The sequence below is a fragment of the Onychomys torridus genome, chromosome 2 (genome assembly GCF_903995425.1).
Source record: "Onychomys torridus chromosome 2, mOncTor1.1, whole genome shotgun sequence".
In the NCBI taxonomy this organism is placed as follows: domain Eukaryota; kingdom Metazoa; phylum Chordata; class Mammalia; order Rodentia; family Cricetidae; genus Onychomys; species Onychomys torridus.
The window spans coordinates 166,478,128-166,503,307 of NC_050444.1; the positions used below are offsets into that span (position 1 = coordinate 166,478,128).

Consider the following 25,180-nt stretch of genomic DNA (forward strand, 5'->3'; position numbering starts at 1 on the left):
GGACATTGTGCCGTGCGGCCCACCTGCTCCTCGGGGAGCGACCATTGTGCCCGCGCCAATTCACAGGCAATTTAGCGTGCGCTAATGGGCCGGCGCCTTTGTGCGGCCGGCGCCGCCATTGGCCGCCGAGTGTGGGAACGGCCGCGGCGCCCGGGCCCCAGGCGCCGGGCCGCCGCCCGCGCCTATATAGGGCTGGCGCGCGGGGGTCCGGGCCGCGCCAGCCCGGGACGCCTGGCTTTGCCCGTTCCGCTCCGCTCCGCACCACTCGCCAATCGCCTCCCGAGCTCCAGGCATGGCCCCAAGTACCGTGGCGGTAGAGATGCTCAGTCCCAAGGAGAAAAACAGAGTAAGTGCCACTCGTCCGGCGCGCGGCGTCCGGTTCCCCCGGGGCCTCTGGCCTCCGCCGCCCACCTGACGCCTCTCCTCCCGCAGCTGCGGAAGCCGGTGGTGGAGAAGATGCGTCGGGACCGCATCAACAGCAGCATAGAGCAGCTGAAGCTGCTGCTGGAGCAGGAGTTCGCGCGGCACCAGCCCAACTCCAAGCTGGAGAAGGCCGACATCCTGGAGATGGCTGTCAGCTACCTGAAGCACAGCAAAGGTGAGCCACGCGCGTGTCTGCACCCGCCTCCCGCTCCCCGCCGGTGTCTTCCACCGCGCGCGCCCCACTCATGCCGCCCCGTCTCCCCCCAGCCTTCGCCGCGGCTGCCGGTCCCAAGAGCCTGCACCAGGACTACAGCGAGGGCTATTCGTGGTGCCTGCAAGAGGCCGTGCAGTTCCTGACCCTGCACGCCGCCAGCGACACGCAGATGAAGCTGCTCTACCACTTCCAGCGGCCTCCAGCTCCCACCGCACCTGCCAAGGAGCCGCCCGCGTCGGGCGCTGCGATCCACCCCACGCGCTCTCCAGCTAAAGTCGCTGCCACAGTCACCACTTCCCGCCAACCATCCTGCGGCCTCTGGCGGCCTTGGTGACCCCGAGGCCAACGGGTTCCTGGAGCGGATCAGAGGACAGACAAGCCGGTTCCTCTTGTTCCTCTCCGTGTAGGGAAGACCTTCCCCAGCCGCAGTTCAGCCCCAGGTTGGCCGCCACCTTCTTCTGAAGGCTCCCTCCCCGAGGCTGGCTGGCCAGCAGGAGGGTCATTCTTAGAGAATGTATGTGCAGAGTTGTCATTTGGGGATAATCAGGGTCCATCCTCTGCCGCGTGTACAACCCCATGGGGTTGTTTTGTGTATGCATTTCAGCAAGTGACTTCTGGGAAGTTCCCGGTCACCGGGGGTTCTATGATATTTGTAGAGTCAGGGGTTGGTTTGCTGGTGCCCCAGCCTGTAGAGGACTTTCTTCAGGGCCCGTTGCTGCTGGGCAAGCACCCTGCAGGCGGGCTGTGCCCTGGGCACACTTGCCTTTTGTGAAGGCGGAACTGCAGGCGTTTCCTCATAGGAAAGCACTCAGCCTGTGTTGGCATAGGGCCTATGGGACCTCACCTAAAGGTTCCTGTGGCCTTGGCTGTCTGATACACGCTCATAGTGGGCTATCTGGGAGGGTGGGGTCTCCACGATGATCCTTAAAGGACTCCTCTGTGTGGGTGGGTGCATGTGGGCACAATTTTGTACTTAGAATTTGAACTCTTGGTCATGTGGGAGACCACAGACTGCTCTAAAGGCTTCTAATAAAATATCAAGCCCTCCATGTCTGTGCCTCTTGTCTGTCCTTGGAGTGGCCTGCCCCATGACTGGGGGAGGGACAGTGGGTGCTACGGTGTTCACAAACAGGGATCAGGAGGGGTGATTGACTGCTGGTGGTCCTCTAACAGAGAAAATCGAAAGGCAAGAGGTAGGAAGTGAAGCAGAGAGGGGCATGCAGAGCTGTTGGTGCTCTCACTGTGAATACTACGACCTGGGTGGCTACCACTGACTTTTACTAGCTCCCAGGAGAGGGTGGGGGGAAGGCATCATAATAAGCATAGGTCCTTTGCTCTGTCCACGGAGATGGAAACTGGGGGCTGCAGTGGATCTCTTGTTGCAGCAAAAAGAGATTTGGCTGCGTCAAGCCTGAGAAGGCTTGTCCCGGCTCCTGCTTCCCTTAGTGCACCTGTTTAGCTAATTCATAAATACCCTCCCTCCCTCTCACAAGGTGACTGACTAGGGTCAGGCTGACCCATTCCATTCAGGCCATGAACCTGGTAGGAATGGTTCACTGCCTCAGATAGGACATTTACTTTAAGGCAGGCCACAGAAGGTCAGCCAAATTTATAGGACCTTAGAACCACAGAGTCCAGGTAACTCAAAGTCAAAATCCATGGAACAAGTGGGAAGGAGCTGGGTGTGTCTACATGTTTTCTGAATGACAAGTCACCGATGTGGGCCCTGCCCTGCCCTTTCCGTCTACTCTGCCAGTGGCCACCTGAAGTCCCTGCTGATTCCCTAGATGTAGTGAGCAATGACAGAGCACCTCCATCCCACTCATTTTGGTTACTACAGCAGCAATCTGCGAATGGGGAGGAGACCACTCCCTTTTGGAGTGTCCTAAGTGCAGGGCAGGCACACCCCACTGACAGGGACTGAGTTGCTGGGTCATCTTACTCACAGGATCTTACTCCCATCCAGAGCATGCCCACCCTGTTGGCAGGCACACACAGTACAAGGCTGCCTCCTCCCTGAATCTATCCAGGTATATGGCAGTTGAGCTGTGCATTGCCTCAACCCTGTGCTCCATGAGCCTGCCAGTCAGTGAGTGACACAGAATGCAGACAGAACCCAAGAGCAAGAGCTAAGTTATGTGGTGGGCCTCTTGCGGACACAATGCTCTCAAGGGACTTAAGTCAGCGGGAACTCCAGGTTACCTCCACTTTGGAGCCCTGCCCCCTCTTCCAGGCACCTCCTTTCCCCTATACTTTCCGCAAATTGTCATAAAAGTGCCCATCTTTCCCAGCTTCAGTCTGCGCACGCGCGCGCGCACACACACACACACACACACACACACACACACACACACACAATCACTTTCCCCATGGCTAGGCACTCCTGATTGTAGGGTCCTTAAAACTACTCCAATTTACATGGGAGTTTTAGCATTGAAAGTCCCATGTCTGTGGGAAATCAGGATGGTGGGTCACCCTCTCAGAAATCACAGCAGCTGGCAAGGCCAGCCTCACAGCCGGAGGGCGGCAGGCAGACCCAGGTGGTCTGGAAGCAGGATCGGCAGGCTCAACACAAGTTAGCATCTAGACAACTCAGAGAAAGAACAATATTCCAGAAGCTTCATGTTATTAGTTTGGAGAATAACAGCACTCTCTTTCGCAGTCCCAGCCTCTAGGGTGCTTGTCTGGGACAGTCTAGAGGAATAGTCTCCAGCACAGGCGGAGTGGGCGGGACCCTCATTAGCATAATTTATGCACACTGTCGTTTAGCAGTCAATTATATGCGCATATATCTCCATGGCTGATGAGGCTGGCCAGGCACTTTCAAAATGGCGGAGCGTGGAGCAAGTGGCGGCGGGAGCGGCGGGGACAGTCTGGACAAGAGCATCACGCTACCCCCCGACGAGATCTTCCGCAACCTGGAGAACGCCAAGCGCTTCGCCATTGATATAGGTAGCCACGGACCGGGTACTCGAGCGGGCAGCCAGGGCAGTGGGCGAAGGCGGCTAGCGGGGGCGGCGGGAAGGACGAAGGGCGGGGGCGCAGGCCATGCGCACAGCCTCACGGGTCGCCGCACAACCTCTTGGGACTTGTAGTGTTTGCAGCGCTAAGGTGCGGAATCGAGCCGGCTGTGGGACTTCAGCTCCCGTTAGGCGTTGCGCGGTTGGAGCGGGGCATGTCGGGCCTCGTAGTCCTCGCGGCGCCGGCTGATTGTGAGGGCTCAGCGGTGGGACGGGCGGGGCGGATGGCCTGGTCTACTCAGATCCCCCGGGATCTGGCTGCTCACCGCCCCGCGGCTACCTCGTCGGAGCTCCCGCTTCCCAGACAGCGGTCGAGTCGTGGGACCCGGGACACTTCGTCTTGCACTGGGTGGTAAAGCTCCCAGCGTGTTCCGTGGCTTTGGGCACCTGCACTACCTCCTACGTCCACCTCCTCCTGCGTGCCTGGTGGTTGACCTCACTGCCGACCGGCTACAGGCCGGCCTTAGACCCCCTCCGCATTGGGCTGCCTCATACTCTTAACAAGGAGATTCTGTCATCGTCCCTCTGTGCAGATGTGGAAACCAAGGCATAGGAGGAGGCTAGATTGCTCGGGGGTCATTCGATTCGTAGATGGTACAGCTAGGATGGGAGCCGGCCAACCTCCAACCACTCTTATGTGCATCTGTTACTGGGGAGTTTTGCACCCATCTGTTGCAGGCGTTTTGCCCGTGGTCAGTGAGGCCCACACAGCGGGGCAGCATCCACTGTCTTGGACTTAACTCGGTGAATGAATGGATGTGTTGTTGGCTCCTAGCCTCCTTGTAAAGTCTGGATTGTTAAAAGACTTGAAAAGATTATCTTTACTTCTAGAATATTGAATATGTTCTCTACCCTCATGCTTTTTGATTTTCTCTCTGAGGTGCCCTTTCTTGGAATGGGGAATGGATGAGAAAGCAAAGATGGCCTGGTCTGAGCTCCCACTTTATCAAGGACTCGGGTGGGTTGGTGTTGGGGGAGTAGGCACTAGAAAAGATTCGAGTAACACCTGAGATAACTTGGTGACTGACTGGATATTGGACTGAAAATGGTGAGCTTACAGGCCCAGCAGAGGGAACTGTCCACAACCAGACCTCTCCAAAGGCCCCAAGGCAGCTGTCCCCAGGCTTCTGAAACCTTCTCTCCTGAGCTAGGTTTTGTGCTTTGTCCTGTGGTCTTACACTTGTTTGTTGGGAAGAAGTCACAATTAAATAAATATGTCTGAAGTGCAGTTGAAGTTGATTGCAAACATCATCTGGCAGTTGAGAAAATAGGGTTCACCTTGGATAATGTATGTGGCTCTCAGAGACTATTGAACCAGTAGCCACAAAGCATGAGCTGTAGTGGGGGGTTGCCTCCAGACTGAAGGTCCTGAGGCCAAGCACAGGCTACCCTGACAGAAGGACACTGCAGGGGTATGTTCAGTTGATTTTTGTCTCCTCTCTCTGAAAGCTTCCACTAGCCTGGGTCCTGGATCTGAGCTTAGGACATGCTTACTGTTCCTGAGGACTTTTTTTTTTTTAAAGATTTTATTTATTTATTATGTATACAGTGTTCTGCTTGCATCTATGTCTGCAGGCTAGAGAGGGCACCAGATCTCATTACAGATGGTTGTGAGCCACTGTGTGGTTGCTGGGAATAGAACTCAGGACCTCTGCAAGAGCAGTCAGTGCTCTTAACCTCTGAGCCACCTCTCCAGCCCGAGGACAGACCTTTTAAGGCTGAAGCTGATGGGAGATCACAACTCTCAGAATGGGGTCGACAACTCAGGACCTGCAAAACAACATTCACATCGACTAGGTTGATTCACTCCTGGAAACACAAGCAGTGGGGAAGGTCCCGAGGGGCACACAGGCAGGAAGAGACTCCAGGAAATGCTAGGCTGTGCTGACCTTCCTTGGTTCTGTGGTGTGCATGTTAAAGTCAATTTGGTGGGATTCAGTTCTCTCTTTCCACCATGTGTGTCCAGGGATCAAATTCAAGTCATCACACTTGACAGCAAGCACCTGATCCATCTCACTGGCCTCCCAGTTATTCCTGATGAGTTGCTTAAAGTACAGTTCTATCTGTTTGCACAGCCTTGTCTTTTCAGAAACAGTACATCCTCAGAGGTGAATTAGACAAGCATTTAGAATCAGACAAGTCTGAGGACAGACTGGGATTGAGGGCAGGAAAAGGGGATCAGGAGGCTTAGAGCTGTGGCCAGGGATGAGATTAAGCTTATGATACACTCACTAAACCAAACAAGCAAGGCTGCATTATGGTCATTCTTAGTTACACGGGACAGGCTGCCTTATTTTAGTTTCACCAAGGGGAGAGCTCTGCCTCCAAGCACCATGGTCCTACATGCCTATAAATTGAGTATCTGCTCCCTTGTAGTCTATTATTTTTTCATAAAAACAAACACTTGGAAATAACTTAGCCATTTCACTCTGAGAGACCTTCGCCTTGTTTCTGTCAGGCCTCTGAGAGGTGTAGCTGCAGTGGAGTGCTGAGATTGCTATTTTCCCCGTGTGTCATTTGAAGGCCTGTGAATCTGCAATTGCAATTACAAACTGGAAAGTTCCTTTTCTGCCTGCCAGGGCTTGTCCTTGGCGTTGCCTTCTCTGGAACTCTGGGCAGCTTTCCCTGGAGTGTGTGGTGCACATGGACAAGAGGCCTTATGCTTTTCCTGAAGCACAGGGGCTGGCTGTGTACAGTGTTCCATGGGTGACAGGGCCCTTGTGAAGGTGCCAAGAGCCTGTGTGACTCCAGAATCGATGATAGATGCATACCTTGAATCCCAGCACTTGGGAGGTAGAGGCACATGGTTCTCTATAGATCTGAGACCAAAATCAATAGGGCTGCCTCCGGGATGGTGGCACACACCTTTAGTACCAGCACTCGAGAGGCAGAGGCAGAAAGATATCTGTGAGTTCGAGGTCAGCCTGGTCTACAGAGCGAAATCCAGGACAGTCAGGGCTACACAGAAAAACCCTCTTGAAAACCAGAAACAACAACAGAACTGAAGAAAAGGACAAACAGTGAAGAATGCTGACTATCCTTTCAGAGGACCCAGAGTTAATTCTCAGCACCTGTATGGTAACTAAAACCTTCTGTAACTCTATTTACAAGGGGATCTGATGCCCTCTTCTGAACTCCACAGACACTGCATGGACGTGATGCGCAAGCATTTATGTAGGCTAGACATCCATACACATAAAATAAAAATAAAACCTCAAAAATTAAAAAATAAAATCCATAAAAGCAACAAACAAAAGAGCCAGGTCCTGTGGAAGCCTTTGATTTCCTTTGTCTACTTCTGAGCCTTGGGCTGCTCAGTCCTGAATGCTGAGGGCCACTCTCTGACCCTCAGTCCCTATGTGTAGGTAAACCCTACCTGTTGACCTGTGTCTCTCAAAGATGCTGTATATTGCCCATCCTGGTTTGTTAAGATGGGGCAAATGTGGATGGGTCAGTTTACTTGGGGTCTGTCAAGACAGGGCCTTGAAACTGCATTACTTTCAGTGATGGGACTCGAACCTGGACCCCACAAGTGCAGCAAGTGTGCTACCTGCTGTGGATATCGCTCTGTGTAAATAAAGTTCTGATTGGCCAGTGGCCAGGCAGGAAGTATAGGCGGGACAAGAGAGAAGAGAATTCTGGGAAGTAGAAGGCTGGGGAGACACCGCCAGCCGCCGCCATGAGAATCAACATGTAAAGACACTGGTAAGCCACACGCCATGTGGCAAAGTATAGATAAGCAGAAATGGGTTAATTTAAGATAGAAAAAGTAGATAACAAGAAGCCTGCCACAGCCATACAGTTTGTAAACAATATAAGTTTCTGTATGCTTTCTTGGTTGGGTCTGAGCAACTGTGGGACTGGTGGGTGAGAGAGATTTGTCCTGACTGGGCCAGGCAGGAAAACTCTTAACTACAGCTACCACTGGGCTATATTCCAGCCCTCTTTGTCTTGTATGTTGGGGTGTTCCCCTCATGGCCCCTTATGCCCCTCCCTCCTTTCATTAGCTTTGGTCTCCCTAGATGTCATTACCTTTACTTTTATGTCATATGTATACACACATAGTTTTATATACCTATATAAAATCTATGAATCACAAAAGGAATACATATTGTCTTCCTGAGGCTGTCTTAATTCACTTAAAATGATCATCTCCAATTGTTTCCATTTTCCTGCAAATGACATGACATCATTCTTCTCATGGCTGGAAAAAAAATCCTATGTATAAGTATACCACATTTTCATCCAGTCCTCTATACCTCAGCCCACATTTTATTTTGTCTTTTATTTAAAAAAATTTTTTTATTCATTTTACATACCAACCACAGATCCCCTCTCATTCCTCCCCCCACCTCCCTCAGCCCCCTCCCTCATTCCCCTCCCTCATCCCCTATGCCCTCCTCCAAGAGGGTAAGGCCTCCCATGGGGAATAAGAGGGACACATAGATCGCCTTGGGAAAGGGAAATAGATGAGATCTCCACGAGTAAACTGGGGACAAAGGGAAGCCACATTTTATTTTTTATTGTGAGACAGGTCTCACTAAGCTGCCTGGGCTGGCCAACTAGTTTGTAGCCCAGGCTGGCCTAAAACTTGTGATCCTCCTGCTTCTACCTCCAACTAGCTGGGATTATAGGTTTGCATCACCAAGCCTTATAACTGAGTATGTAGGGAAGGGTAGTCAGAGGACATTCAGGCTGTTCTTGGGCACCTTCTGCCTTTTCCCTCTCATTGGCCTGGATCTTTATCAAATGGGCTAGACTAGAAATTTGTCTTTTTTCCATCCATTTTGTCATTACTGGGATTACAAGCATATACTACTATCCCATTGGGTTCTGGGGCTCTGAACTCAGCCCCTTACAATTGCAGGGCTAGAGCTTTATTAACTGAGCCTCTCTCCAGCCCTTGAAAACTAAATTTTCTTAGAAACTGGCAACAGCTGAATGCACTTGGAGGCAGCAGGTTGGCTCCATTTCTGCTTTGTGAGTGGGGAGGGAAACTGTGAACTCAGATTAGTTAAGAATCTGGGGGCGGGGCAGAACCTGTAAAGAAGAGATGCTACACCATGGTGATTTATCTCCTTTTCCTCTCCTGTGTCCACAGGGATTTTAAGTTCACATAGCACTAAGCACCTTGTCCACACAGACTTGAGTGCTCAAGGAAGAGGCTGTTTGCTGACGCATCACAACGCCCTCTCAGAGCTTCTGGGAGGTGGACCTCAAGGTCCTCTGTCCTGTTCTGAATTTTGCCTGGTTTGTGTCTTCCCCTGTAGGTGGATCACTGACCAAGTTGGCATACTATTCTACTGTCCAGCACAAAGTAGCCAAAGTGAGGTCTTTTGACCACCCAGGAAAGGTAAGCCTGGAGAGGTGGTAGGCACCAGTGGAGATGGATAGGGCAGCCGCTTCCCTCTGGCTTTGGACTTCATACCATCCCTTTTGTTTGTTATCTCCTGCTGTTTACAGGTGTTAACCCGGCAGTCCTGGAGTTGATTGCTCTTCCCTGACTCCTTGTATAGTGCTCCTACCCTTTGTGGGAATGCCTCCCTGCCCCTACTCCTTGTGTAGTGTCCTTCTCTGAGGGTCATGGTTATCTAGGCCTCTTTCCTCCTTCTACTTTCTCTGCCTTGGCTCAAGCTAACATCAAGTATTTTGTGTATCACAGTTGAGTGAATGCCTTAAAGTGCTGGGTGGATTCTTGAGTCTTAAAGACTTCTTAACTCTTTCCAGGACATGGAACAAGACCATGAGCCACCCTATGAGATCTCAGTTCAGGAGGAGATCACAGCTCGCCTGCATTTCATCAAGTTTGAGAATACTTACATGGAAGCCTGTCTGGATTTCATCAGAGACCACCTAGTCAACACTGAAACCAAGGTCATCCAGGCCACAGGGGGTGGAGCCTACAAGTTCAAGGACCTAATTGAGGAGAAGCTGCGTCTGAAGTGAGTGGAAAACCTTACTCGTGTTACTTGTGGTGTGGTGGAGAGCCCTGGACTTTGCAGATTGTGGCGGTGTGTGTGTGTGTGTGTGTGTGTGTGTGTGTGTGTGTGTGTGTGTGTGATTGCTACCTGCAAACCTGTCAAGAACGGAAGCTGAAGCTTGGTCATGCTGGGGACCTCGTGGATACAGTCTGACTGCTCTATGCTATCTCCTGGCAAGTGCACCATGGCTGATTCTTGTAACTGTGTTCTTTCATTGGCAGGGTGGACAAAGAGGATGTAATGACCTGTTTGATTAAGGGGTGCAACTTCGTGCTGAAGAACATCCCACATGAGGCTTTCATGTACCAGAAAGATTCAGACCCAGAGTTTCGATTTCAGACAAATCACCCCAACATCTTCCCCTACCTCCTGGTCAACATTGGCTCAGGAGTCTCCATCGTAAAGGTAAGAGTCCATGGAGTGATTGTTGAGTGACTTAGCACCTGCTAGCTATGTCCATGCTGTGTCACAACCTTCACTGAGCATAGGGACGTGTCTGACACTTGACAGAACCATTGTTGGCATGACCCCAGTGCCCTAGCAGCCTGTGTGGCATGTAGCCTAAAGCCTAATATGCCTGCCCTCCTCTTCCCCAGGTGGAGACTGAGGACCGGTTTGAGTGGATTGGTGGAAGCTCCATTGGAGGAGGCACTTTCTGGGGACTTGGGGCTCTGCTCACCAAAACAAAGGTATCCTCTTCAGAACCTCTGCGATGGCCCATAGTAGGTCCCTGCTACATGTCTGCAGAAGCTCTTCCCAAGGCTTTATCCTGGTCTTAGATCCCTGTGACTGAGCTGGTTATACTCTGAAGGACAAGGCTCTGAGCTACTGGAATTCTGCCAGCTCAGTGGGCTAGTGTCCAGCTTGCCAGCCCCTGCCTTTGCCCATGTGCTGAGAAAGGACCATTCACATCAGACTTGGCTGGCTCCTCTTTGGTGTCCAGGGTGGTGAGGTTCCCCCAGCTGCTAGGCCTCTCACTATCCTGCTCTGTTCTGCTTCCACAGAAGTTTGATGAGCTGCTGCAGCTGGCCTCCAGAGGCCGGCATGCCAACGTTGACATGCTGGTACAGGACATTTATGGTGGGGCCCACCAGACCCTGGGACTGAGTGGCAATCTCATCGCAAGCAGCTTTGGAAAGTCAGCCACTGCCGACAGAGGTACCTGCCAGGATCTGCCCTTCATGGTGACCAAGGCATGGCCTGCTTCAGTGCCCAGGGCATTACTCTGCCCACTAGTGTGGAGAGACAAGCCTCACAGATCCCCTGAGACTGTTCTTGCTGGGCCCCTAGGGCTCATCCTCCCAGAGGCCTGCTCTGACTCATTAGAATGTTGCCAGATAACTTCCTCAGCCTGTTTCCAAGGAAATGCAAACTAGAAAAAGTGATTAGGATATCTTGAAAAAAATTCTCACTCATCCAAGACTGAGTCTCGCCTCACATCCCAGAGCTCTGTGCCCCTCACCCTCCAGCTGTCTGTCACCTGGGGGTACTCACATCACACCCTGGATTCTGTTTTCATTTCCCTCTCAGAGTTCTCCAAAGAAGACATGGCCAAGAGCCTGCTGCACATGATCAGCAATGACATTGGACAGCTCGCCTGTCTCTACGCCAAGCTTCACGGCTTGGACAGGGTCTACTTTGGGGGCTTCTTCATCCGGGGCCACCCTGTGACCATGCGTACCATCACCTACAGCATTAACTTCTTCTCCAAGGTGACTGTAGCCAATTTCCTGTCCTTGGGCACTGGTGTGGGCTTAGCTCATCCCAGTTGCTCCAATATACTCTGTAAAGTCTCCCCTAATGGTGACATGCAGATCAGAACTCATTTCACACCCAAGGGGCACATGTGAGGCTCTGGGATAGGGCACAGTCACAGTTCCTTGCCATCAGGCTCCTCAGGAAGATAAGCCCCACAGGCAGATGGCCCTCCCACCCACCCAGACCACCTGTCAACTGCACCTTCCTCCTGGCCAGCTTAGTATCCTGTGCATTGAGTGTAAACCTGTTACAATGAAGGGCAATCAGGGACTGTCCCTTAGTGAGGAGAGTGACATGTGGGTCTGAGGTGTCTGGGCCATCGGAGTGCTACAGTTGGTGCTTGGGATTAGGAATAGCAAGCACGAAGCAGCCTTGTATAGTTGGGCTTCCCCTCAGGTTCCTCAGTCAACAGGCCACCCTGTGGCGTGCAGGTACCATCTGTTGGCAGGGTATCAGATGACCTTACAGAAATTGGTGTGCTGGTGTGGTGGGTCCAGAGTGGATCTTACTGGACACTGACCAGAGTTACCTGTGGGCTTGGGATGGGGCAGGGCGAAGTCCAGGCACTCTTCCTGAGACACGAAGGCTACCTGGGAGCCATCGGGGCATTTTTAAAAGGAGCCGAGCAAGACAGTGAGTAGAGTCACTGCACTGAGCAGTGGCAGGCTGTGCAGGGAGTGGCCTGTGCCCCTGCTTGGGCATCTGGGTGGGAAAGTGGGGGCAGGGGGCGGGGCATGAGGCTTGAAGAAGCCCCAAAAAGGGATAATCCCTTAGCGTGTAAATAGACCAGTGATCATGTCCCTTTTCCTCCTCTGCTTTCCCTTTGAATCAAGGGCGAGGCTGACACGGTGACCAGCTTCTCGTTTTTCCAGATCCTAACCAGTACAGCTGGGGTGAGAACTACGCAGCCAGCTCCGGGCTGATGAGCACGTCGCCCGAGCTGTGCCCGGCACAGCGGGCAAGGAGCGGCACAGTGAGTAGCAGGCCCTTCTGGAGCAGCCTGCCCAGCCGTCTCTGCTGTGGCCGCTCACCATACAGGCTGGTTTTATGTTGATAACAAGTTAGACTTGAGGACAGGAGGCACTGAGGTTTCCAGGGCTCTTGGGAGCCCTAGAGGCCTGGTGGCCTGTGTACAGCACCAAGTCGGAAGCTGTGAGCATGTTTGCAGCAAAAGTGGAGAATAGGCCTACCCTTGGTCTGAGCTCACTGTCAGTAGCTTTGTGTTTGTTGGGAAGTCTGCTCTCCCTGGAATGTTTTAGACCCATTTCTCAAGTCTCCACGTGAGTTGAAGTCCACTGTGATGATAGACATTGGGCTTACCTGGCCAGAGGCAGGTTGAGCACTGTGGAGCTGATGTGTTAAGAGACTCATTAGCACATGCCTAGTTAGAGTCCTCTTGATGAGGGTTCCTGCCAGGCATCCTCAGGTTGGATGTCCACTATGGTGTAGTCACCATATTACCAGCTGTCTGGCCATCTGGCAATTGGCTACAGACCTTTTGTAACTCAGATAACATACACATCTGAGAAAGAGCAGTTGGAATAAAAGCAACTACTAGAAGCATGAAGTAAGCTGCCATCCTTGGGACAAGGTTGCAAGTACTATGGTGGACACAGCACCCTTGGTAGTGAGCCCAGGCCTCTCCAGAGAGAGCATACCCCTGTGCACTTGTCAGTGGGCCAGGCCAGGCGGGGAACTGCTGCTCAAATGGATATCTTCCAGCCTTGGTTTTAATTCATCAAGTGGCTGTGTTGAGGCCTGCCACATGGATTCCAAAATGAAGGGAGACAAAAGCAATCAAGGCCGTCCTTCTGTCTAGCTGAAGGGTGGCTCATGCTTCCCTCAGTAGAGCATGGCAGGGTGAGTGGCACTTACCCAGCTCTGTTCCACACCTTGGGGCCAGCATAGCCTGTGCTAGGGTATCGTGTCTGGCATGCAGGTGCTGAGCAGCCATTTGAGGCTTATATTGCCAAGAGACAGAACTAAGGTTTGAGATCTCTGCCAGCAGGCAATGCCAAAACCTGCAGAGTGGGAAACTTGGTAGCATGTTAACAAATAGCGAAAGCCTAGAATGCTGTGTCCTTGTGTGCAGAGAGTACTGAGCCTGGGGTGCTTCGTGGTAAGCCAGTGGTTAATTAGGTGATCCCTGCCCCTTTCTGGTCAGTTTGGGGATTTCTCAGACCTTTCTTGCTAACCTTACCACTTGTGTGTTCCTAGGTTTTGCAAGCATTTGTCTCTGTGGCTCTTTACAAGCTGAGTCTTACCTAGACTTTATGTTCAGTCATTGCAGTTGAAATCCCCTGGCTGAAAGGGCTTGAGTTCAAGGGTGTGATGTGGCTGGTAGGTCAGAAAGAGGTGGCCTTGGAGCAGAGGTCACGCTTAGGCTGACTCTGTCTCTTGATAGTTTCTCTGGGGCTAGAGCTGCTGCTGGGCATGTTTACCTCACTGCTGTATACGTGCTGATTCAGCTCCTCTCAACTTAAAAGAGAAAGTGCCAGTGGGGCGAGTGATGGTTCCAGAACACTCATGAGCTTGGCACCAGCAGCCATGGGGTGCATGGGGCTGCTAAAGTAGATGGTCTTACTGATTGCATCCTAGGGCCACTATATAAGTATATAAGGAACAGCCCTGTAGTGCTTTGCAGACAGCAAATCAGGTGCACAGGACAGAGACCAAGGCATGTGCCAGCGAGTCTGCACGGCACTTAGGCGGACAAGGCTGGGAGTCAGAGGGCTATTGGGAATTTAGTACTGTAGATCCTCAGCACTGAACAGCAGGAACAGGGCTTGTTGAGAACTAGAGATGCAACTCAAGCTGAGTGTTGGGAGAAACAGCATGAGCTGGTATCAGAGCAGCCAAGGGGCCAGTTAGGAACCACAAACTGCTGCGGAATTAAGGGTGACGGCCAAGGGGTGTTGATTCAGGGGGAGGGTAGGGGACCCACTCCACTGCCAAGCAATGGGCTGAATCCAGGAAGTCTGGCTGGCGGCTGCAAGAGGAGGCTCAGAGATGAGGCAGGTGGGAGCTAAAGGCAGAGCTTACACCAGGATTGTGATCTTTCTGACAGTGACTTTTCCACCAACCTCTTCTTGTCCTCCTAGTTTGACCTATTGGAGATGGACCGGCTAGAGAGGCCCCTGGTCAACCTGCCCCTCCTTCTGGACCCATCCTCCTATGTACCTGACACAGTGGACCTCACCGACGATGCTCTGGCCCGCCAATACTGGCTCACCTGCTTTGAGGAAGCCCTGGATGGGGTAAGGCTCAAGACACAGCAAGTGGCCCATGTGGTCTCTAGAGCACCTGGGCTGCTCTCTAGGGCTTAGCTAGCTCCATCCCTATGAGAGTCAACAGGGGAAAGGAGGCGGAAGAGGGCAGGGGAATTTTCCAGAAGCCATGTGGTCTTAGTAAGGAAAGAATATTTCTGTCTCAGGTAGAATGTATTGGGGGGAGGACATGATTTAGTGAAGCAGTTTCCACAGAACACTACGTGCTTTTACTGTTTACATCTTTTCAAAAGGCAAGCCATCACACAGACCTCTGTTTTGGGCAGTTTTTGGAAGGAGGGTCTTATTCCGTAGTCCAGGCTGGATTGAAACTCACTATGTAGCTAGACGTACCTCAAACTCAATGATCCTTCTGCCTCAGCTGTCTGAGGGTTGCGATTTATAGCAGCCTGTGCCACCAAGCCTCTGATCTGATTTTGACATGAATAGGATTCTGTGTTGCTGTGGGACCTCTACCCTGTTCTTTTCTGTTGTCTGTCAGAATCTGACAGAAACAGGAAGAACTTCTGGCTCAAGCTTCAGAGGTTGCAGCCTATGGTATTCTGGCCCCTTGTTGGCCTGTGGTGAGATGAAGCATTGCAGAGGCAGAGCATGGCGGAGCATAGCTGCCCACCCTGTGGCAACCAGGAAGCAGAGAGGGAGAAATTGGAAGGGGCCAGGGCAAGGTACATTCTTCAAGGCTAGTGTGGTGGCACATGCCTTTGCACCCAATACTCAGGATACAGAGACAGGCAGATCTCATCAAGTTTGAGGCCAGCCTGGTCTGCATAGTGAGTTCAGGCCAGCCAGGGCTACATAGTGAGATCCTATCTCAGTACGTACGTACATACATACATACATACACACACTTTTCAAAGGCAAGCCCCTAGTGACTACTTCCTCAACCAGGCCCCATCTCCCATATTCTACCTCATAATCGTCTTAACATTTTGAGTCCATCAATGGATTCCTCCATTGGTGAAGAGCTCTTTTGATCCAGTCACCTTCCAAAAGTCCACCTGAACTCTGGGACCAAGCTTTCAACACATGGGCTGCTTTGGGGACACTTCAAATTCAAACCATATGCCTCCTTGTGTGTATCTTCTGCCTTGTCCAGTGCCAGCACTGTGTGTGGTGGTAGAGCTAGCCCCTGGGAGGTGTCGGGGCAGGGCTCGGCAGGCTGGGTGGTTGTGGCCACAGTAGGAATACCTAGCCCTCTTTCAGGCATCTGGGTATGTGCTGAGTGAGGGGCACAGCCCTGGACCCCAAACAGCCCCTGTTGGTGGACGTAAATCAGAGCCTTACTCTTTGTAGCTGCCAGTGAGGTCCTGCAGTCTGTTCCTGTATCCCAAAGCAGCAGCAGGATGCTTGGCAAGGGTGGTGTCTTTAAAAGCCAGGACACCAGACACACAGGGCCATCACCAGTATTGCTGTAGACACTGGTTTTAGCTGTGCAAGGTGTGCTCCAGCACAGCTAGGCAGAGCCCCACCAGCCTATGCCTACCTTGGGCTGTACCTACCTCTGGGTAATTTGCTCAGGGGTGGGCCATAACTTATTTGAGCCCTCTGCTGTTGGCAGGTGGTGAAGCGAGCTGTGGCCAGCCAGCCAGAATCCATAGATGCAGCTGAGAGGGCAGAGAAGTTCCGGCAGAAGTACTGGAGCAAACTGCAGACGCTGCGGCACCAGCCCTTGTGAGTCCTATGACCCCAGGCCAGCCCCTGCCTATAGGCCCCTTCTTGGCATGGGGGTCCCAACTGGTTTGGTGGGAGGCTGAAGCCCATGTGGTCTGATCTCTTCTGGGTGTGTGCAGGGCCTTACTGGGCTTACTGGGCTCTGTGAGGCTTGTCTTCTTCAGTCACACTCCATCCTGGTTCTGTCCCCAGTGCTTATGGGACACTGACTGTGCGCAGCCTGTTGGACACGAGAGAGCACTGTCTGAATGAGTTCAACTTCCCAGACCCCTACTCCAAGGTGAGCCCTGGCCACAGGTAGGATGCAGAGGACTTAGCAGGATTCTGTTGTGCCCAAGCTCAGGAGGTCTGAGCCCACTGGCTTGTTCTCAGTGGACAGCTCTACTTAGGAGCTAGGGTGCAGCCATTGTAGCTCCATGTGATAGATCCTCTGGCTGGGAGCTGTGGGCCCTTCCTTCCCTGATATCAGGCATCCTGTCCCTTCCTCACATACCCATGCACAGTGGCCTCTGGGGTGCATATCCTCCGCCCCCCTGACTCCAATTACTTTGTGCCAAAGCGCCTCTCTGCCTCACCCAACACCATGTAGGCATAAGGACTGCCCCAAATCAGTAAGTAACATGGTACACCTAGTGGGTCAGCCCTAAGAGGTGGCACCTCTCAGGAGCATGACAGCAAGTGTCCCTTTCACCTCCCTGGTATTGTTAGTCAGTGTTTGCATCCTCAGTGAGCCTTCTTCCTCACCCGCCATGTGGAAACCCCAGAAGCTGCAAAGAGTGGTAAGGGCCACCTCCAGAACGAGCACTAATGAAGCAACGCTGTGTCTCCCCAGGTGAAGCAGAAAGAAAACGGCCTCGCACTAAAATGCTTTCAGAGTGTGACACGCTCACTGGACTCACTAGGCTGGGAAGAGCGACAGCTGGCCCTGGTGAAGGGGCTATTAGCCGGGAATGTCTTCGACTGGGGAGCCAAGGCCGTATCTGAGTAGGTGTCTGAGGTGGCTTAGAAATGGTTTATTCTGTGTCTAAAGTATGCTATCCTGCCACCAGGCTATCTAGACCCAGACCCATCTTGTTCTGGGCAAGCCCTACTTTAACAGTGATGGACAAGAGCCCAAAGTCATGGGTCCTCGTGCTACTGGAGGTTTTCTGGGCAGGCACATGTCATAGGGAGGTAAATCTGAGCTTTAGGACTGACATTTCCAAAGTAAAAGTCCAAATTCATAGTTAGTAAATACAAATTGATGATACTTAGTGTCTGATGGAACCAAGGGCCTTACAAAGGTGTTGGCACTAGCTGGACACTGGAACAAGTGTGTTTCTAAGGAACACTGAACAACTGTAGAGTTGTTATCTCCATGTAGTTCACCCCAGGCCTGAGCCTCATTGGGTGACCATGCTACTTAGCTGGTGTGGGTCCACACTGAAAAGGGTCGTTCACTCTTCCTACCTCACCCTCCTCACAGCTGCCCATGTGAGGTGCAGGCCCCAGTGTGTGGTAGCGGGGTTGGCAACCAAGGCTGCCAGTCATAGAGGGAGCTAGCCCCACTGCTCTGAGCAGGTCTGAGCCCCTGAAGGGATTTGTTCATGTCTGCAGTCTGCTCTGCCTCAAGCCGGGCTGGCCACTGACTGTAAATGCTGTGCTCCAGCATTTACAGGGCTGGGAGACACCTCACGATGCTGGCTTGGGCTGGAATGCTTGCTTTGTGGGTTTTGCTTCATTTTAGTTTTCTCTTCTCTACACAGTGTCCTTGAATCGGACCCCCAGTTTGGGTTTGAAGAAGCAAAGAGAAAATTGCAAGGTATGGATACCATGGGCGCTTTTGGTGCCGTGTGGGTGGGTGGTTGGCTCTGTAGAAGAAGTTAGGCAGTGGGGCAGGAGTAACTCCACCTGGTGCTGTGTGATCATGTGGACTTGGATTGTCAGAACAAGCCGTTGGCACTGTGCCTCAGCTTCCCTGACTAGAGTTCCTGTCTCCTCAGAACGGCCCTGGCTCGTGGATTCCTACACCAAGTGGCTCCAGAGGTTAAAGGTACGTAAGGTGCCTCTGCTTCTGCCCTTGGGGGTTGGAACAGATCTGGACCTGGCCAAGAAGGGTGGCTACCAAAGGCATTGGGCTTATTGTGAGGTGGGTGTAGCAGCCCCCTGCCCCTAGTGGCCTGGGACACAGGTATAATAGCCTTGTAGCCCACCACTTAGAACTCACAAGCCCCCAGCTGAGAATCTAATGTCAGAAGTACCCATTCTAGGCTTAGGTGTGACTCAGTAAAAGAAAATTGTTTGGTTTGTATGAGGTTCTGGGTTCCATTCCCAGCACCACAGGGAAGGAAGATGTCCCCACTCCCTGCATAACCTCCTGCAGTGACCACTGCCTGGGTCACCTGGCCTTGGGACAGACTGCTCTATCCCTATCGCCTCTTATGCTTTGAGACCCTGTGCCTGGACCCAGCCCCTGTGGGGGCTGTACGGGGTGTAGAGTACAGTGGTGTGTGAAACGCTTGAATGCATCTGTTCCCAACTGAACGTCCTGGTTTTGTCTTACAGGGGCCCCCTCATAAATGTGCCTTAATTTTCGCAGATAACAGTGGAATAGACATCATTTTGGGAGTCTTCCCCTTTGTCAGGGAGCTACTCTTTAGAGGGACAGAGGTGAGTGAAAAGGCTGGGTGGGTGGGAACCCTTCCCCTGGGTTTCTCCGCTGTTGGTGGGGTTGGCGTTGCTGTGGGCTTCTGGCAGTGGTCAGAGCTCCTACGTTTGTGGCAGGTGAGTGCAGGTGAGGCCAGGGAGCACCTGGGCTTGTGGGTGTGGGATGTAGCTTAAAGCCTGGGTTCTCTCTGCTTCCTGTTTCCTGGAAAGGCATTTACCAGAGACTTGGGAATACATGAGAGGTTATCCTGCTCCAGGAGGCAGGCTGAGGATGGGATGAGAGGCAATAAAGCATGCTCTGAGCACAGCCCTGCCTCTCTCAAAAGCCACAGAGCCCTGAGATTGTCTGGGGCCCTGCTGCCCAGTTGGCTGCTGCTTGGAACCTGCCAGGGACAGCTTGGTGAGTTTTGGCCACATAAGTAACAGCCCAGGTTCTAAAGAGCTGCTGCCCCCACCGTAGGTCATCTTGGCATGCAACTCAGGCCCTGCCCTGAACGATGTGACCTACAGTGAGTCCCTCATTGTGGCAGAACGCATTGCAGCCATGGACCCCATCGTCTGGTAGGTTCTGGCCTCCCATGTTGAGCCAGGCAGGAGGTGGACCTAAGAGGTACTGGGAGATATGCAAAGAAGGGTTGGGGGGTGGGCTTTCCTAGGCCTGACTGCCTGGTTTTCTATAGCTCTGCACTCAGAGAAGACAGGCTGCTGCTCGTGCAGACTGGTTCCAGCTCGCCATGCCTAGATCTCAGGTAACCCAGCCCTCCTCCCTCCTGCTCTGCAAGGTACCCAAACCAGCCATGTTGCTGCATGACCTAAATATGACCTGTGTAGTCACTTCTTCCTGTGGCCTGTAAGGCAGATGGGTAACTGACCCAGGCTCTAGGCCTTGGGACCCTCCTGTAGCATGGGGCTCTGCCCCATCATTCCCACAGGCAGTCATGTCCTCCAGTGCTTTTTTTTTTTCTTTTAACATTTATTTCCTTGTCATTTACTTATTGTGATTCTATGTGTGAGGGCCGCAGCATGTGTAGAGGCAGAGGACAACTTGCAGGGGGAGCTTTTCTTTCCCCATGTCGGCTCTGGGGATCAAACTTAAGTCATCAGGCTTGGCGGAAAGTGTCTAAACCCACTGAGCCATCTTGCTGGGCCTTCCTTTAGTGTTTTCTGCAAAGAATTGCACTGTACTAGACCAAGGACATGTCAGAAATGTGGGCATTAGGGAAGCCAGGCAGTGCTGGAAGTGGAGCTCCTGGCCACTGTTAGAAGGCTGGGCTTAGGCATGCCTTGGCTGGAGGCACTGGGGAGAGGTCCCCATGTTCTTGCTGGTTGCCACTTTCAAGGGAACAGGGTTGGTGTCCACCAAGGTGTGCTCAGGGCAGGTTGTGGCCAGCCCCCTGCCCAACCTCGCTGCCACCTTCTTCCCTGAAGCCGCCTAGACAAGGGGCTGGCCGTGCTGGTACGGGAGCGTGGTGCGGACCTGGTGGTCATCGAGGGAATGGGCCGTGCCATCCACACCAACTACCATGCATTGCTGCGCTGTGAGAGCCTCAAGCTGGCGGTGGTGAAGAATGCCTGGCTGGCGGAGCGACTAGGTGGTCAGCTCTTCAGTGTCATCTTCAAATACGAGGTTCCCGCCGAGTGAGACGCCCACCCTGCCAGACCTATCTGCCTGTCCCTCGTCTGCGAGGAATCACAGCAGAGTGTTGATACTATGCTTCTGTGACCAACAGACAGCACGTGTACCAGGGCCACCCAACCTAGCATTTGTCCTGTGGGACACTTGTGTTGGAATGTATTTAACTGTTAAATAATCTTTTATATATATATATACATATATATAAATATATAAATACACATGTATTCATCTGGTAGGAAACAGTGCCTGGCACAGCAGGTCTCCCAAAGACCAGATACGCTTTCTACATGCTGCTGAGAAAATGCCCACAGTCCCGAGTGATCTGTGGCAGCCCCAGCTGACTTCCTCTGTCACCTCTGGAGCTGCTGATTGCTGAACTTCCAGTTCTGTTCCATCACCTCCTTGGGTCCCAGTGTTTTTCCCATCCTGTTTCTTGACTCAGAAGGAGCAAACACCAGTCCATCTGCTGACCCAGCTGCTGGGAATAGTACCAGCTGCTAAGCAGCACTCCTGTTTCAAGAGCTGGTGGAGAGGAGGCTTTATCATGAAGGACCCTCAAGGGTTCTTGGAGGGAGCTGGGCAGAGCCCAGCAACCTGTATGGGTTTTGTTACTGTGGCTTTGATTCCAGTCCCCAGGGCTTGGCGCCTGGGAATGCTGTGATGCCTCAGGTGTACACAAGGCTCTTGGACTCCTTCCTTAACTGACTTGACCCCCCCCCAGGGGTGGATGTGTGGCCATGAACAGCCACACATTGAGGATGTGTGGTAGAGCCTAGAACACCTAGGTGTTCACAGGACTGCACAGGTACAGGGGTGGAGCCTTGGGCTCCAGTTCTCACAGTGGGGGCTTGTTCTTGGCATCTGAGCTGTTAGAGATACTGAAGAGGCCGACACCAGCTCTACTGGGTCCCCCGGATGGAAAGAAACAGACCAACCAAGAGCCACAGCCAGATGCTTATCACCCAGCTGAGTGTTACCTTTCATGGTGGTAGCTGCTGCTCTGCCTTTCTCTTGTTCTCCATTAGGACCTCCAGCATCCAGCATACTCAGTTCTGGGCCAATGAAAGTGACAACCTGGATAAAGCAATGTGATAGGGCCTGTACCCAGATCCCCACCCCTTTTCCTTGCCATTAGAGGTTTTCAGTGGCCATTTCAGGCCCTATCTAATGTCTTTGCAACCTGCCCTGGAATGTTGATGTGGGCTGTAACATCTATGATTTGTGTAGTGGCAGTGACCCCCTTGTGTACCAGCCATTATGCAATGCCTGTAGGTGAGTAGCAGAATTGATGCCTGGCCCTCCCACAGATAGCCACCAGGGGGCAGCAGGCACCTCAACAAGCAACATCCTGGGGTTCTGCAATCAGCTGTTTTGAGTCCAGGGCCTACTTCCAGCCCAGCCCAGGGGCCTCAAATCATCAGCTCAGATAGCTGTAGGCCCCAAGCCAGGGATCTAATGTTAGAAGTCCCCATTCACAGATTGGGGTATGTTCCTTGGTCCCCAGCGTGGATGGGGGTAGGCTTCCTGCCTTTCTTGAACTCCAGGCAGTGAGGCAGGCCCAGCTGGGTCTTGGAACTATCCAAACTGGAAAGATAGTCTCATTCCCAGTCCCACTTTTGGGTGACTACAGGCCCACCCTGAGGCCAAGTTATGACGGCCCTTGGTCTGCCTTAGCTGGGCCCTCCGAAGGGAAGAGATGAGCAGAGGTGATTGGGGCTCTGAGCATAAGTTAGTACTGCCTAACATATATCCTTCCCCTGGGACCTACCTGTGTCCCCACCTCAGCCTGTGGCCAAATACTTGTCACATCCCACAGCCCCAACCTGCGGCCTCTACCCTTTTCTTAGCCAAAGTAGAGAGTCTGCTCCATACCCATGGCCTGCTCTTGCCTGCACCCCTGCCATGTGCACATGTGTACTACCCCACTGTTAGATGCTGGTCACCAAGCTGGCATAGCAGTTCTTCAGGTTGAGCCATCTCACTGGCCCCAGGCAGGCAATCCACCCCACCACCACCACCACCACCACATTTCTGCTCAGGCCACGGTGCCCACCTGCCCAAGGTACAACAGGTTAAGGAAGCAAGAGGTCCTGCTGGATTTGAGATAGACAGGCACCCCTCCCTGGGCTTGCCGAGCTCGAATAGTTTGATACAAGCCCTGCCTGTGGCAGAGAACAGTGAGGGCAGAGTAGCCTCCCCACAGGTATGTCTTTCCCAGTAGGGCTGCGTGGAGCTACCTCAGTCAACAGTGGGTTTGAAGGTCCCAGGAGAAGCTATGGCCTCACCCATAGCGGCACAACAACTTTCCAGGAGGTGAAAAGGCCTGGAACCATTTTCCCTAAAGCTCCAGGGGCAAAGCACCCACAGTGGGGGCCTCTGGCTGGGAGCCTAGGCATGAGGAGAGGGTTACCTAGGCCTACCCTGGAAGACTCTGCTCTGTCCTCTGAGGACAGAGCTGCAGCAGCAGCAGCAGCAGGAAGTAGCCCAGAAGGGAAGGGAGCAAGGTGAGCCCACACAGAACAGGCCTGATGCATTTATTGGGGGAGTTGTGTTCCCGAGTTTACACAGTTGCTGGGTGGTTTGTTTAGAACAAGCCAGATGCACAGTGGGGTGGGGGACAGGGAGAAACATCCTAGCAGTTGTGGATATGTCACAGGCATTCTGGGGTACTAGCACAAAGCAGGTAGCAAAACACACCACACACCACAGGGCCACACACCAGGTGGAACAGTGGGAAAGGGCTCAGAATCATTGTAATATTGTGTAAGTTTTGGTTCTAAAAAGTTAAATAGCTCTCTGTGTATGTATCTTAAAATGTGGAATCTGCCCACTAGGACAGGTGGACAGTGCTGTTCCTTGCTTTCTAGGATCAGAGACAAGAGGACAGCTAAGGTTGAAGGGGAGGCTACTGGGTGCTCCACAGACAGTGAGTGGGGCACAACAGCTTTGGGGACCCAGTGGCTTCATTTCCTGAGCAAAGGGTGGACTGAGGCCAGCCTCCCCTGCAGGCAGTCACAGGGAAGGCATTGAGTTTGAGTCAGGCAGGGTCAAAGACTGAGCAGCAGCCGGCCATCAGCAGCACCACACAGCTGGTCAGGAGCTCCTTTGGTGGGCATTGGCACATCCACGCATCCCTCATGACCTACAGAGCAGGCACCCTCAGGAGTGCCCCGCTCCTCCTCTGGGGGACCCTGTGAATCCAGGCCTCTTAGACGCTGCTGGCGCACCTGAGCTTGGCGGGCCCTGCTGGCAATAGCACGCACGCGACTCTGGCTGCGGGAGGAGGATCTCCTTAGGAAGCTGGGGCCCCCTACAGGCCCCTCCCCAACTGGGCCCAAGCTGGTGGGTGATGTGATGTCCCCAGCTTGCTGGAAGCCAGTGAGCCAGCGTAGCTGCTCTGTGAGAGCATCTCGCCGCAAACCTGGCTCCAGCACCTGCTGCACCACACCCCGGCTGCAGTTCAGGCTGCTGGCGCTGCCCTGAAAGCTAGGGGCAAAGTCATCAGCTGTCAGGTCTCCCAGACTCTTGGACTTGGCAGACACTGGGCAGTCCTGCAGGCCTACCAAGGGGAGGTGATGCCAGGGTGGCCGTGGGTGGAGGCTGGTCAGCCGTGGGGCAAGAGGCCGGGGCTGCAGCTCATCAGGTGCAGGAGTCAGCCCACCGGCAACCCGCAGGTTGGGGTTTGATTTGCTCTTGGTCACGGGAGGCAGGTCAGGATGGGCAGCTGAGGCTAAGCTGGGCCGTGGGGTCAGGCGTCCAAGAGAGACCCCCGGAATGCTCTCTCGGCTGCGGCAGAGGCCCAGGCTGGGCAATGAGAGGTCTATGACAGTGTCACTGGATGACATGCTGGAGGATGAGGACACACTGTCCCGGTGACTGCCAGGCTCCAGCCGCTGCCATAACCTGTCAGTTCCTGTAGCATCTGAGTACACTGCAGGCATGGGAGAGGGCTCCAAGGGTACCTGGCCCTCACTCTTGGCCCTTCTAACCACTGGCAGGTGGCTCAGGGCCCAGGAGCGGCTCTTGCTGTCTGTCTGTCTGCCAGAGGTCCCCTCGCATGGCCCACTGGGGATCCCACCATTGTGTGGTTTTAAGGGTGGCTCTTCATTGTCCCTACTGCCCCCGGTCCTGAGCTGGAGGGTTCCAAAGGCTCCCAGAGTTGTCCGCTGGGGGCTGGTCACTTTGGCTCCTGGTTCTACAGGGCACTGGGGCCCTTCGTGAGAAGGACCTGTGGGGACAGCTGCCTGTAGTGGGGGGCCAGGGCCCAGGGCTGGTTCCTCTGCAATGGGTTCCAGACTGCACAGGGGGGAGATGGGCCGCTGCAGGGGGAAGAGGCGAGTATCTGTGGGGAAAGAGGTATGGGAGACAAGAGGCAGAGGGATATACAGAGAAGGACAAAAACGGAGAAATTACAGACAAGTGGAACAGAGGAGGGAGGGAGGGAGGGAGGGAGGGAGGGAGGGAGGGAGGGAGGGAGGGAGGGAGGGAGGGAGAGAGAGAGAGAGAGAATGAGAATATATGAATCTCATCAATGAGTGCTTGCT

At 53.2% G+C, this 25,180-nt stretch overlaps 3 protein-coding genes across 7 annotated transcripts in view; 2 read left to right on the top strand and 1 right to left on the bottom strand.

Annotated features, from left to right (window-relative positions):
- The first annotated feature begins 215 nt into the window (after nucleotides 1-215).
- On the top strand, nucleotides 216-1,686 carry Hes5 (hes family bHLH transcription factor 5). Its single transcript, XM_036178649.1, has 3 exons — nucleotides 216-346; nucleotides 433-598; nucleotides 691-1,686. Exons 1-3 carry the CDS (start codon nucleotides 293-295, stop codon nucleotides 969-971), a joined length of 501 nt encoding a protein of 166 aa, XP_036034542.1. The 5' UTR covers nucleotides 216-292; the 3' UTR covers nucleotides 972-1,686.
- A 1,758-nt stretch (nucleotides 1,687-3,444) lies between these two features.
- Nucleotides 3,445-23,437, top strand: Pank4 (pantothenate kinase 4 (inactive)). Its single transcript, XM_036179956.1, has 19 exons — nucleotides 3,445-3,589; nucleotides 8,928-9,010; nucleotides 9,385-9,599; nucleotides 9,860-10,043; nucleotides 10,235-10,327; nucleotides 10,643-10,796; nucleotides 11,169-11,350; nucleotides 11,948-12,029; nucleotides 12,269-12,369; nucleotides 14,498-14,653; nucleotides 16,242-16,354; nucleotides 16,547-16,634; nucleotides 17,187-17,338; nucleotides 18,100-18,155; nucleotides 18,337-18,386; nucleotides 18,899-19,003; nucleotides 19,461-19,561; nucleotides 19,681-19,749; nucleotides 20,429-23,437. Exons 1-19 carry the CDS (start codon nucleotides 3,466-3,468, stop codon nucleotides 20,640-20,642), a joined length of 2,322 nt encoding a protein of 773 aa, XP_036035849.1. The 5' UTR covers nucleotides 3,445-3,465; the 3' UTR covers nucleotides 20,643-23,437.
- The window catches only part of Plch2 (phospholipase C eta 2), a 78,774-nt gene continuing 76,747 nt past the window's right edge, over nucleotides 23,154-25,180 (bottom strand). For 4 of the 5 annotated variants that reach the window (XR_004944286.1, XR_004944288.1, XR_004944287.1 and 1 more), the window contains one exon: nucleotides 24,918-24,978. Coding sequence is in view for 1 of the 5 variants with exons in the window: in XM_036179955.1 (XP_036035848.1) it covers nucleotides 23,684-24,978 (1,295 nt within the window). In the remaining 4 variants the exon portion in view is untranslated. Of the gene's footprint in view, nucleotides 24,979-25,180 lie in introns of all 5 variants that reach the window. The other variant, XM_036179955.1, reaches the window with a different exon arrangement.